General features: G+C 40.0%; 1 protein-coding gene across 1 annotated transcript in view; it reads right to left on the bottom strand.

Annotated features, from left to right (window-relative positions):
* RORB (RAR related orphan receptor B) overlaps positions 1-15,267 on the bottom strand; it is a 359,282-nt gene that overhangs the window by 134,183 nt on the left and 209,832 nt on the right. Inside the window, exon 2 of the mRNA XM_086961278.1 lies at positions 7,198-7,283. Coding sequence (XP_086817404.1) covers positions 7,198-7,283 — 86 coding nt within the window. The remainder of the gene's footprint in view (positions 1-7,197; positions 7,284-15,267) is intronic.

Below are 15,267 nucleotides of genomic sequence, written 5' to 3'. Positions count from 1 at the left end.
ATTACTTACCAGCAATCCTCATTACTCCTGGTCCTGTTGTCCTCATCTCATTCATTAAGCCCCGCCCTCCCTCCTGGACAACCAACCTTCCTGTAGGGGGCTTGGTAGTTCAGGCGGATTGCTGGGTGAGTACTGCTTATGTACTCCCAGTGGGAGGGGTTGGGGTTAGGGTCCCAGCATTCCTCTGTTCTTTTTTCTATCAGGAGATGATTATTTCCACTTGTCTTCAATGGGACGAGGACAACAGGACCAGGAGTATTGAAGATTGCCAGTAAGTATAGGGCATTTGTAATGATATGAAGAAACTACCACAGGATAGTTGGCTGGTGCAATCGAATGTGTATTAGAATCCTCATTCATCCCAGGTAATGCAAGCAAAGTAAAGATAAACTAAAGGAAAAAGTGAACTTCTGAATCTTATTCAAGTATCAATTAACGTATTTGCATACATGCTCACAGAACATTCTTCACACCTCACTCTGTTTTAGCAGCCTTGCAGCTGATAAAAGCGTTCTCTTAATGTCATCTCTGGGTGTTAGCGAGTCAGAGTGTCTGCAGAGACTGCTTGTTCTTTGGTGTTACCTGCTAGATGTTAAAATGAGTTCTGCTTCTAAGACCCGCTGTAAGGTATTAACACTTTCTAAAGAGAAAATGTGACCATTTTCTTTTCTTTAATCAAGGACATTTGACGGCTTCAATTGCCCCAATTCTCATATGTCTCTGTATGTAATTTCATACTTGTTACCACCCTTACCTTTCTGTTTCAAGAGCACGTGGGAAGCGTGCAAGTGCACTTTCAAGACATGTGTAAGGGATGAACAGACTAGAAAAAACATGCACATGATATCAAAAGAGAGGAGGAGGAAGTCCCTTTCCCGAGGCCAAAAAGAAATAGCCTGTTTGAGGGAAGGAGAGGGCTCTTATAAAGGGTGTTGAAAAATGGTCCCTCAGGCCCTCTGAGGCTCTTAGCCTGTATAATGAGTTGAAATTGAGCAAATTAAAGGGACATGCAGCACTAATAGATTTTTTTATCAGTATTATCAGTATATGGTAGGTAGAATATTATATTACGAAACATTGTGGCCCAAATATTGACTACAGAAATAGTATTACGGTAAGAATATATAAGTATGCATAGGCTTACATTACCTAACGTTATGTATCTTCATGATATATACATCTTCAAGGTGCGTGGATGTGGAGATTAGAAAAGTAAACGTGTTCTTACCTTCATATTTCTACATTCACAATATTTTTGCAGTCGCTATTTAGGCCATGATATTTTTGTGTAACAATATAGTTTCTGACATACACTAATGCTGGCAATGACCAGCTGAACGCAGCAGTATGTGGATTTAGCACAGGACATTTAATCATGTTTTTCAGTGAATTTATTGCTTTTATAATGATTTACTTTGTCGGCTGCACATAATTCCTATAAGGATGCAGTATTTGTGCCCTCAATATCAACATCATGATCACTGGATGCAGGGCATGGCCATCAACTATGACATGTCCCGATACCCTCACTGTCCTGGTCATGCCATGAAGGCCCTCAGTAGAGTAGATGGCCTCTCTAATAACTTGTGTCCAGCCTCCATGCCCTTGTGCTTTCCTTCAGCCTGTGAACCTGCAATTTAGTTCAGACTCTTGGACACATTATAGGCCTGTAAGGTGGCTTGCAATCTGCCTATTTCACTGCACATTGATCCACAGTTAACTTTCAAGATGCTTGTTACCAATGTACACATTGTAATCCTCTGGAGTATGCCTTTGTCCCGCTGGAGGAGAGGGGTCTTCACAGTATGCCTCTTGTCCACAGTAATATTTTTCACATTAACTCTTTGCAGACAATCAAATACCAAACTCAGAATATTATTATTTTACTGGGCTGAGGAATCCTCTAGTGCCAAATGTCAACATACACTCAAATACAATGTTTAGATTTCTTTAAATTGCTGGAAGATTTACTGGAAACCTCAAAAGGCCCTATCTCAGTTTAAGCCCTCTGTCCAGTCAAATGGACTAAGGCAAAGACAATGATCCTATTTTTGCTCTAAACTGAAGAGAATCTTGCCGATGAGAGTATGAAAGAGCAATGCAACTTTTGGGACGCCTGGTAACATTCCTCCTGCTGGACTAATAAACAAAGAACTTTAAAGTATCAGATGTAAACAAACTACAGTTGTTTTTAAAGTTCAATGCAGATTTGTCAAACAGGGACAAAGCTGTAGGCGGAGCAAAAACATTTCCTGTGGACTAATGGACCACTAGACTAAAGCATAACAACCCAAAGTCAATTACAGTGCTAAAAGCATGGACATCCCTATCTTAACGAACTCTGTGTTCAGTTTTTAATTGTTTGAAGGATATACTCTGCTGTGAATTATGTGCCTGTTAGATCTAGTCCAAGGATTATCCACAGAAGATAGACTTACAAATGTATGAGAGGGATCTCGTCCATGAAGAATGGCTTTCGAAATCTGCACCAGATTTCCTATTTACTTTTCACTTAATGAGCAGAGGTTTCAGGCAGGCATTGAAAGCCACTTACATTTATTGCAGGAAATCCTGATAGATCAACATGACCATTTACGCAAAACAGAGCTTCTAAATATATTCTCTTTCTCTCTTTGTGGCAAAAAAACTACCTTTAGAAATCATAGTTTGCTGTAGATACGTTTTCAATGAAAACTCCAAAGGTTAAGGATATGAATTAGTTAGGAAAACTTTATTTATTCTTTCTATACAAACCTAACTTACTTAAACTGCACAAACTTAAGAAATTCTCAAGTTATAGTTATAACATAAATTTATAATTTACACACCACTTAACTGAAACTATAACTTTATTCATCCTTTAGGTACAAATCAAACTTAAACTACTTAAAAATTTGAAATTCTAAAGTTATACGTCACCCTTTCATTTATAACTTACACAACACCTTCAAATTATTATAAATCTCAACATTTCCATATACACGGTATTCAACTCTGTAGCCACACTACGTTAACGGTAACACACTTTCTTCATCCACTGCTTATACCCTATTAAATTATATCACTTACAGCATGTAAAATATTAGCATTTGCAATAACACTTATGACATCGCAAACCACATAATTTCTGAGTGCACAGTGCATGGCAGAGTGGGGAGTTACAGAAAATGTAGTGTGCTACAGAATTGAATACAGTGTGTACTTACAGAATGCCGCGCAAGTACCTAAAAGTATTCTCAAATGTACCTTTTAAAAAAAATTAAGTTGTGTAGTATTTTGTAGGTGCATATACTTTTTTATAGCATTAAAAACGTATAAAATTGTAAATACACAGTACTGCACAATATTTGGGAATAATAGTGTATGGCAGTGTTTTTGAATTTTTTTTAACATTGTTTTAAGTACCACTGAACTTACTAGGAAGTATTTTGGTACTCAGTAATATTTATTTAAAAAAATATAGAAACTTATAGATATGTTTCCCTACCTATTATTACTTTACTAAAGTGGAAATAGGCAGAGTAAAATATAAAACCTGATACTTACCTACTTCTTAGCCCCTAACCCAGAACACCCTCAAAATGTCATTAAAACCACATGGCTGCCTTTGACTTTTGGAAGGCAGTCATTAGCCCATGTACTATCATAGTTTTTTTTAAATTTCACAAGTCTACAGCTGCAACAGATCTAACCAAGTTTACATTTCTCAGAAGTGTAAAAATACGGACCTTACTTAGCTCTACCACCCAAAAGTTTCATCTGCACACCACAATGTATAATCCTGCCAAATTTCATTCCAAATCCATTCAGCCATTTGGCTGCTAAGTGCGACAGAAAATTCTCTGGAAAATTCATTGAAGCAAAAATGCTTTTTGGAAACCTTTTTTTTCTTTGCATCCCCCTGACCAATCAATGCAGTACTATGCATCCCCCACCAATGTAGAAAAAGTTATAGGTCTGCAAAGTTGTATGAAGATTTGTCAAACAGGCGCAAAGTTATGAACAGTCAACAATCCTAAGAATTATTTTCTCTGGCAACCCTAACTATAACTGTAAAGTGACTATCGTCACTCTGTAAGATATATACATATACTTACACACACACACACACACATAATATATACACATTAGACAGGGGTGGTCGTTTCTGTGTAGTTATAGTTAGGTCACAGATTTCAGGGAGAAGCTATTATTTGTTTTCTTAAAAACTTTGGCGATGTTTCACAAATGCATGAAACTTTTCTAAAAAAAGGTTCATACAATTTGGCTCCTTCATGGAAAGTTTTGCACTGATCCGTCAAGTGGGGGCCAAGAAAAAGTTGGGCCCCAATAGTGCTCTGTGATAAAGATAAAGCAGGTGAATGGAATTACACCAAATTGGCAAAAGGCTAGAACTTTACTCAGAAAGCGTGCTTTTTGTGATTTGGTGTGAATCTGCTCAGCCATTTCTGAAAAATTATCAATTAAAGAGAGGCTTGGGTTGGACATGAAGGGGTTAACCATTAGAAAAAGTGACAGTTATCTCAAAGATCATAGTCCAGACCCTGCACCCAGCCCATGCTGTGCATGGCCGAAGGGTGTGCGCAGAATTAGTTGGGTGCAGCAGATTGGACCCTGTGGCCAACCAAGGCCAAAGGCTGTGCACAATGGGGGTTAGATGCTCCATAATGGTCGGGCACTAGGCCTGGCCTGCTTACAGGCCCTGCAACTAGTGCCCACTGTACACAGACATGAACTACAGAGTTGGTCACTTCATAAGTGGTTGAACACAAGGCCAGGCTGAGCCCAGTCCCAATGTCCAATCCCTGCTGTGCACTGCCAAATGCCAAGCACAGCAGGATTGGGCACTAAATGGGGGTTGGGTGCAGGTCCTGGCATTAAGCCAGTCCCTGCGCCTAAAACCCCACTGTGCACGGCTTAAGGCCATGCGGGGAGGGGGTTGGGCACCCTATGGCTGCTTGGGCGGCCATGCCCTACACACAACATCCACTGTGCACAACTGACGGCTGTTCAGAGTTGGGGGTTGGCCGATTCATGCGTGTTGGACAAAGGGACTGCCTAGAGCAGGGTGAGTAGACGCTTAGTAGCTTTGAAGTTCCGAAGGCCCTGCATAGTGAGGGTTGGTCAGCATGTGGCCAACCCTCACTGTCCATGGCTAAAAGCATTCCATGGGAGTTGGCTGAAAGCTTAGTATCACGGACATTGAGCCAGATGTTCTTGATTCATGAGTCATGCTGCCAAGACACTCTATCAACCTAAACTTGCAATCACTGCGGTAGAAATTCAAACAAACCTCTCACTGTTATCGGCATTTTAGTGACAGTTTGGATTGTGCGAGTCTGTGATTTTGAATAGTGGAAAGTTATAATAGTTAAAAGCTACGTGGGAAAGAGGAAGTCAAGGTGGATTATTGTGAGAACATGCCACACTTAACCCAGCAGCTCTTAAAAAGTTTAAAAACTGACCTTAAGGCAAAGGATGCCACCAGAACATTCACCCTAAAATGAAAGGGTAGTGTTGGGACTATTGACAGAGCTGTGTATGATGGAAAGATCCAAAATCCCAAGTACAGGGGTATCCACCATATGTTCAGGAAGGTCAGCTCCATTCCAGATCATCAGGATAGCCAGTTACTATGTTTGACTTAGGTGAATTCTGTGAAGGTTTATCTCTTATAAATATCCTGAAAAGTTAGTATGCATATAGTCCTGCTGGCCCCAAGTGTGAGCCCACTATTACAGAAGAATATCCATCTTTGCAGATAGCTCGTTTACAGAATCGTGGGCAGACATACATCTCATCTGAATTGGAACAGGGAGTTTGTGTAAAAACGGTGAAATTGTATAATCACAAGTTATTCTATATGTTTCAATAAAGTACTGAGTTTTGTGTTTGTCCTACAATTAGCAAAATTCTGGGGATTTCCTGGACAAAGCCATTTATAAGAACTGTTGCATTTTACAAAAGACAGGTGCAAACCTATATGGTGCGCTATAATAATCAAAACTGAAGGCTGGATATTGTTAGAGTTAGTGGCTTTGCAAATATCACTCAATAGTCATTCAATGTCACCATCTCATTGTTGCTTTTTGACTGATTGCAAACATGAAACATACACTTTGCTAATGGCGGGGATGCCAGAAAAAATGCTTTAACACCTGGATGTTCAAGAGCCATTCGGATAATAATGTGGAAAGTAACATATTCTGAAAGTCTCAATCAATAGTTTGATAGGTCAATTAATAGTTTGATAGTAAGACTGTACCTCCTAAATTCAACTTTGTGGGAGGTAGGAATGGAATAGTTTCGAATCAGATATTTTTTATATTGCAATTGATGAAAAATAGAGAGACCATGAACGGGAAATACTGTGTCACCATAAACAGATACACACTAAATACAAATATGCATCTCTGCCTTATTCAAAGATTATTTATTAGTATGCAGGATACATGTAGATTGGTACTAATAGAATAATGAGTTCATCTTGGAAAACTGTTTTGTGAGAGTAAACCTGAAACCATGCTATATCCATGAGGCACAGGAGAGGAATTTAGTCAATAGGGTTGATATGACCGGACATATTGAGGCAGAATCTGCAAATTCATTGTCTAAAACATTTGAATTTAACCCACATGGAAAGAAATCAAAGCGTTTTATTTTTCCATTGAATCAATCAGAATTGTAAAGAAAATAACATTTGGAAGTGTAGGTAAAACAATATTAAATGAACTGTGACTAAAATTGCAAGTACGTCAATATAGTGCTTTGCAATGGTGAACGATCAGTGCTCAGTACTTTGGACAAAGTTCGGCATCTGCCTCCTCCATACCCTACATCAAATTAAATTTTACTCTTGACATTTAAATGCACTGTCTATTTGGGCATTCAATATACATGAACTTAAGGTGTTTTGTTTCATTAATTAGGTTCAAAGACTGAAACGGACGACAAAAAAATTCTGTGACCTCTGGTACTTGAACATATAAGTTATAGAGGTTTGTGGGTTTATAAATATATGTCGCAGCGAAGAGTGAACATTGCTGCACAATCTATAAGTAAGAAAAACAATAATCAAATCAAACAAATGTAATAATATTGAATCACAACTTATTACCACTTCTGAACTACTTTTATTGTACCTGGCTTGTACAAATAGACACATTGTTATCATGGAGTCATGTTTTTGTCTCCTACCTTACAACCCTCGCATGTGATGACGCCGTAGTGGATTCCAGAGGATTTGTCACCACAAATTTTGCATGGTATCACTTCAATTTGTGCTAAAATAAAGAAAAAAGATGTTTTAGTACACAATCATTCAATTTACCAGTTGTTCGTTGTCTCCAAAACTGCATAAGAAGTATTTTAGGAGGATTATGAAAAAATACATCCCAGAAAAATAAATAAACGTATTTTTTGCAGGGTGTGCCAAAAAGTGATGAAATGTAGTTGGGTGGACAGTTTAAGAAATATTAAAATCTCTATAGTGGAGAGGGTTTTTCAGGTAGCATTATGACCTAAAACACCACTTTTAGCACTGTCCACACATATATGAGTCATTCTTGAATATTTTATGTGATGTCCATGTTTCTGCTACTAAAGTTATGAAGAGTTAGGTTCCTTCATTTGAGGCGTTTGTTAGGCAAAATAGGAAATCTTTGGTGTATGAGCATCACTCACTAACAGAATAGTGCCCAAACAAGGTGGTGAGAAGGCCCATGGAATGCATAACTAATCGCCTCACGGACTGATCATTATGGATGGGGCAGACATGAGCAGCACAATAAGAGCCATGCTCTCTGAACTTAAGTTGGCAATCAATCCCTAGCCCACAAGAGCATTGTAGTGGTGCCAAAGGAGGAAGGGGTGATCCCTGGCACATTCTCAGAGTGGAAGGTGAAAACCCCACTCATGCGAGGCGTTGCCTGTCCTAAGGAGTAGAGACGCATTTTGAAAAAGTGGGCACACAAACAACCAATTGGGGTACCCCATGCATAAATAGGCATATGCAGAAGTTCACACATTGAGCAGGTGCATGTTTCCTGCACATGTTCCACACTCTTAGCATTCATTTATTATGTTATGTCATCCCTAATGTTCTAAATTATCCATTTGAAGAAACAGCAGATTTCAAAACAGTGTTATCTTTTTATTTATATATATTAATCATAATTATCGGCTTTTATAACATGTTCATCATTGTAATAAAAGAAAATCACAAAGTGCACACAACAACGATAATTTAAACTCTGATACCTTAGAAATGGGTAAACCAATTGCTATCAAACTAACAAACTCTGCACTCACAGTGACTGAGTGCCTGTGACAATTGTTGCTGATAGGCTGTTTTAGAAGTGTGCTCCAATGGCCTACTTGACACAGTAAATCAAACAGGAAACCCACTGCGGGTAGCTGTTGCGCATTACAAGTTTAAATAAATAAATAAATACATACATAATTAAATAAATGAAGCGTTAAGGAAGCCTGTAACATTTGATTTGCACACCCAGCCTTCACAATATGTACTTTCAAAGTCATGCGCTCACAGTAACCAAACACATGACATCAAAAGGCGCATTATCCCGGTCACCCACTCATTGGTGAACTTGTCGACTCTTCATAACCATTCGAGAGAACACAAGCACCAAGATTGGTCGTGCTACTCCACAAAAAAGTGAAGTCACGAAGGTGGGCAATGGGGCAGTGTTATGGTTCTGTATGAACTCAAAGCTAGCAGTTTCCTGAATGTTAGGTCTGTATAAAACACATTTTTTATTAACTTTTTTTACGGTTTAAGCAACACATGTAACAGGTGTACAATCAGTGTCAGCGTTCGTCAAGAGCATAATAATGTGCCCATCAGACATATTACATAGCCCGACAGTTCACATGGCATGGCCAATAAAACGACTTTCTACACATTATTTACCCTTTCATTGTGTATATACTGACAGGAAAACAATTATTTAGGGACACCATTAATTCCGTGCCCTACCTCTATGATTAAATCACACTTGATATCATTTCATGATTGGCATCAATGCATGGACGCTAATGTGGGCAACCTAAGTGTATGCACATCTAAGAATGATATGCTGTCGTTTAGTGCAAACTGATTGCGACTCTAATGAAAGATGGCGGAAACAGTGGTTTATCAAAATCTCCTCTCTAAAGCACGTTTCCTCCATTTTGTAAAATGTGCAAATATACCCTCTTGTACAATAATTAAACCAATTCCCCAGGAAGTTGTAAACACTTTGATGAGCAAGGTAATGTCAATTCATTGAAGAACTGTACACCTATGCACCATACTCTCAAATGTGTGCGTAAATCACGTACAACTTTTAGAGCTTACGTGCTCAAATGGGCAGTGTTGGTATACGTTTCTTAAATTTGTCGGTTTTCGCGAAATGTATGTGTGCAGGCGCAGCAATTGTACTTGTGCATGTTTATAGCAATAATGAAATGTCATAAATGCTTCTTTCCTTTGTTCTTTTTATTAAAATATTTTCCTTGAAAGTCATTCTTTCCTAGATTCCTGTGCGGTGTAAATAGGAATAATTGGGTGTGTTTCATCACTTATTCTGCACCACTTGCAACTGAAGCATTCAGGTGTAAACGTAGAAGTGCTTTTTATTAGCTGTGTCTCAATCCACACTTAATCATGACACACATTTGAAATTTCCAGGTACAACGCGTGTTTATTTACTGATCAAATGCCTAATCAATCAGGTCCACGAATAAACACATGTTCGCTGGAAATTCAGGAGAATGCTGCTTCCCAGTCTCAAGTAAGTGGGAAGGGCTATGCCATTTAAAGAAAAAAATAATTAGGAAGCTGTTCTGTTAAACCCACTAACAGAATTCAGGCATGACTGTAGATAAAGTAAAGCGCAAACATTTTTTTTGTAATATGAAACAGTCAAATAAGACTTTCTAAAAATCAGCATTTATTCCAATTTGAGCACATGGGTGTCAATAAGGCGTGATTCACCAAGCTTATGACGTAGATGATGCCCTGCTCAGCACGACGCAGACCTCATACACCCTGAGTTTTGCACATATATATGATGATTGTGTCTCTTCTTTAATTAACATGTGCACAATTGACAGCATTCACACAAACATACAACTGAGTTTAAGATCTTTGCAAGCTGGCATCAATTGAGCTGAAGTAAAAAGTGTGAGTACACAGTCCAGGTTCACTGATCAACAGAGCCACAGGCATCTGAATAAATCAAACCAATTAAGAGCTCTGCGGACTAATGAATGATGGATTCGGTGCTCTGATGTAGTCAAACTAATTAAAAGAAACTAGAGTGTCGGGACCCAGGCTTCCGAGGCGCTCTGAGTCGATATGCATCACAGTTAATTGACTGACAGAGTAGAACACATCCTGGGAAGATCAAGTCCATTAGGGTTTTCACAGAACTGCAGCCTTCAATGAGAGAGATCAGATTGGCTAATGTAAGGGTAAGGCGAAGATAACCAACTTTCTTGTAAATGAAGGGTTTCAGAGTGTGATGTAAAGGACCCGAGATGTACTGCTTAGCAATCCCCCTGTGCACCTGCCCTGGGACCCTGCAAATGATACTTCTCTCCATACCCACCCCCACACCTTCACGCTTTTTTTCTTGCAGAGAGGACTATTCCCGTTGGCATACACAATAGGCACTCACTCTAGCGCTGTAGCTCCATGATACTATGATAGAGGGTCTTCAGCCCTCGATTTACTAGTGGGTTTGAACATGCTTCTTTCATTCATGATGGAAATAAATTGCACATTTTTCCCATGTTGCTGTGAGAAGGATTCTCATATTCACAGCTTCTGACTGACATTTGTGTATTACACACTGAGAGAGCAATGGGTCTGGGGGAAAGAAGATAGATCAGTGATCAGCCTGGGCTTTGCAGACAGTACAGTATGTTCAGAATCAGGACTGGCCCATTGCAAACACAGATTCGTCCTGGGAAAATCATGAATTCACCAGGCGGCAAGTGGCATCTCTTATTGCAAGCCTCCCAGCACATCCTGCCGCGATGTAAAGAGTGATCAGATATATGCTGTTGTGAGTGTCCATAATGTTAACGGCTGGAGGAAGCTTTCTTCACTATAGGATCCCCCGCTGCAAGCACTTGGTGTGATCTTGCATTCTCAGTGCCCTTGCCTGCTCTGTGGATTGACCAGTCACTTTCCAAGGTGTTTGTAGAGTGGAGATTGAGAAGTTATACTTTCAGTGCACGGTGTACTGGTAAACCACTACAATAATGTACACAATTAAAGCATTGAATAAGTGAGGAAACTATCAACACAACTTTATAAATGGCTGGTTTATTTAAAAAAATAAAATCGAGATTAAAGTAAATGGTTTATCTTTAATTGGCGTCTGAGGGAGGCCACAATGATTAGGGAGAATAAAACATCATAGATACACACCCTCGTTCATTGTAATATATATTAATATACACTAAGCCTAAAAATGTAAAATATATTTGGTTTGACTCTTAGAAAACGTTTATTGACAACCTAGCAAGTTAGTTACTGGGGTAGGCCTCCAAGTGAGTAACTGGGAGTTTGTCGCTGCTCATCTTTAACAGTAAGAGCACCAAGAAGCTTAGGCGTCATGCGCTTAATATATACCACACAATAATACATTAAAGGGGTCAGTTAACTAAAGCGGTCAAGAAGGTAATGAGTGACCCTGGTAGAAGGGTTGGAAATGGTGATCTATGGGTGTCTCTTTCTACTGTATAGTTCTGAGATACCATCTTAAACACTGTTGTTCCTGTGAAAATATGAAATATACTTTGAAACCCAAAGTATTAATATTTGATGCTAGTAATGAGTCAAGGCAGCTGGCGGCTTCTCTGTACAATTGCAAAACACCAAGCTCAGTATAAATGTTTTCTCTTTTGAAACTTTTGAGTACACAAAAGCTTTCTTGTCCCCTTAGGAACACTGAGCATGTCAGGTGACCATTACTCTGAAATTCGCCTGTAATGTCCACATTTACAAATGCATAGTAACAAGGATAACCACATAATATTATTTTTCAAAGGCCTGGATGACCACTATGAGTGTCAAACTGAACAATAAAAAAGGTTTTGTTTATTGGATTCAGAGAAAGCCTCTTTACAAGTTCATTTAAGTGATGGCACACATGACTTTTCTAAGAAGATTAGCCGGGATTTATTTTGGTGGTTATTTGTTATCCTGATATTTTCATCTTTTATTTCTTTTTGAATTGTGACTGACTTTTTTAAATAGATTTTTTTAATACTCACAAATGTCCAAGATTTTGAACTCGGTTTGCCTTCGAGAATGTAATAAAATATAACCTCCAAAAAGTGACTTTGGTTTAAAAAAAAAGTACAAGAATCGAAATACTGAATAGTTTAAATAAACTGATAGACAAATGGTACAGTAAAAACAACAAATTGGGAAAACAATGTATTCTTAAACATTAGTCACCGTATCAATGTTGTCCAATGAGCAACCTCAACCAGTACAATAAAAAGGAAACACACTACAAAATAAACTGCGTACTACTGAAATAGGGTTCAGGATTCATTCTGCAGGTTATTTTAAAAGAGTTAAGGGCCTGATTGAAAATGATCACACTTTCAATATGTTTCTCAAAAGTACAGTCATTCATCACGCATTCAAGATTTTTTCGGAAACGTACAGTCACTCATCACACATTCTTATAAAAAGACTCTTTACTGCCGGTATGCAGACTTTGTGCTGCGTCATTTCTGTCGACGAGAATTTTGCCGCCTGTACTGTAGCACCTACTTATACAGCGCTGCAGTTGTAGGTGGCAAAACGCCTATCGTCAGGGTTGGAAGGGCAGCAGGGACACGGGGTACCCCCCTAAAAAAATATATTAAAAAAAATACGCGGCAACCAATACGGGGCAAACACCGGTGTCGAGAGTGAATCGGTGTTTGGCCTGGTTGTAAAATGTCCGCATATCTGCCCTGCCACTGGGATGCTGTTTTCTTTTTCGGCTCAGGACAGCTCCGCTTTCATCCCTCCCCATCAGCTTCTCTCCCCCGCTTCTGTGAGGCTATTCAGTAGGAACATGCACCAGGTGGCTCTTCTTCTTCCTCTGCGTCTGTTAATCAACCCTGGCTGCTTCCTCCAGATGCATAAAACACTGTGGAAGTGAATGGGTGCATGGGCAGAGCTAACACTAATGCAGCAAATGTAGTGGCACAGGAGCCCGAGGGCCCAGGGGGTTGACCCCAAACGTAGCTGTTTTATACTTTCAAACCAGGGGTTGCGTGTCCCTATCCTCTGCTTGCATTATTAGGTTATTTGGCACTTATGCTATGCAACTGAAAGGGCGTTGGTTGTAAGTCACAATCTGATATGTGCTTTGCCAGTGATGGTATGTTTTCTTTCTCGACAGTGAAAATAGCTTTCTCTGTGGAGAAAAATCCTTTGGAAACGGTATGACTGGAACTTTATAATATACAGATTTGGAGGTGGAGCTTCCAGCTTCCTGACACCTTTCTCTTATTGGGGTCTGCAAAAGGGATCACGACCTCAACTCTGCCACTTGGAAAGCAAGTAAGGAACTCGTAGCCACATATTTCACAACAACAATAAAGCTCAAAAAGAACAGCATGGAGGAAACCAACTATTGTTTCTGAACAAAATATGACATTATATAGATATGAGTGGGGCTGCCAGAGAATCAAAAAGTTAAGAAAAGCAACAATTGGTGTGCAAATGGAGTATGAGCCAGGACATTCCAGGACAATGCAGACATGAGCACGCTCAAATCTGCCCTGAGACGCTACCATCAGTTGATCCAGATAATCGAATGCACCCTCCTGTCGGGCCACATCCATTTCAGCACCACCAGAAGCAAAGACATATTTGCCATTGTATAATATTTCACCTCACTAGCGGCTGCCTCTAAGTTGATCACCCCTTCGCAGGGCCGCTGCAACAATATCGCTCAATTCTTCCGCAATTAAAATCACTGTCAATTTTAGCAACCTGGACCCAAAAGAACTCACCAAATTCCTCCTGATCTTATGCAAAGAACCAATTCTAACCACATGGTCTGTTGTCATCCCAGAAGAAACCGCCACCAATATGTAGTCCATGTACTCAGGAGCCCCATCGAACTCTCGCTCCCACCACACCTACTACAGTGGGCTGCAACCATTCAGTGCCATGCTCACACCCACTCTGAATGCCTCTACCACCTCCGAACATTTCCAAATGCTTCGAAAGCTCTGCATAACTGTTCTTCTATTGCTGAAGAAACCCACTGGGACCCCATAAAGGCTTGCCAACTACAAACTAATCCCCCTGCTACCATTCTCTGCTAAGGAGTTAGAGAAAATCATCCAAAAATGCCTCATCGAATACCTCAATAACCACCAACTGCTTGACAGCACTCAGTCTGGTTTCAACCCAATAACAGCATGGACACTGCCCTCATCAATGCCATGTATGGCATCCACCTGACTCTGATTGGTGGAAACAATGCATCCCTCATCCTCGTGGACCTCTCTACAACTCTTGACACGGCCTCCCACCTTTTGTCAACTAACACCAAAATGACACTGGAATCCAAAGATGCACTCTGATGGATCTGTTCCTTTCTTCCAGTCAGTTACCTTGGCACCGTACACCCCGGATGCCCATGCCCTCATATGTGGAGTTCCGTAAGGATCCTCCCTGAGCCTGACCCTCTTCTCCACACACATGATCCCTCTAGCCAATTACCTCTTCCACACCGATGACATGCAACTAATTCTTTCCCTCACGGAGAAGATAACCTTTACCTGGATCAAGTTTAGTGCTTCATAACTGAAAACGCTTAGTGGATAAAAACAAACTGTCTGAAGCTGAACACCAACAAGACCGAAATCATGATCTTCAAGAATGGCACTCAACAGTGGGACTCCACCTGATGGCCAACAGAGCTAGAATTGACACCCCACTTCACCGCACCACTCAGGCAAAAAACTTTGGAATAGTCATCTGCAGCAAGCTTGACACAACTCCCTAAGTCAATGCTGTAACTGCTTCATGATTCCATGCCCTGAAGATTTGCAAATGGCACCCAGTCAGCACCTGGAAAATTGATATGCATACCCCTGTCCCTAGCAAACAGGACAACAGGAATACTCTCTATGCTTGGATTAACAAATAACTTACCAGAAGGCTGCAGACCTATTCAGAACTCTGCGGCCAGAATAGCTCAACCTCCCACATCACCCTCACATCACACCACATCA

Source organism: Lissotriton vulgaris, chromosome 3_1 (genome assembly GCF_964263255.1).
Source record: "Lissotriton vulgaris chromosome 3_1, aLisVul1.2, whole genome shotgun sequence".
Lineage (NCBI taxonomy): Eukaryota > Metazoa > Chordata > Amphibia > Caudata > Salamandridae > Lissotriton > Lissotriton vulgaris.
This window is presented reverse-complemented; position numbering and strand designations above follow the sequence as displayed.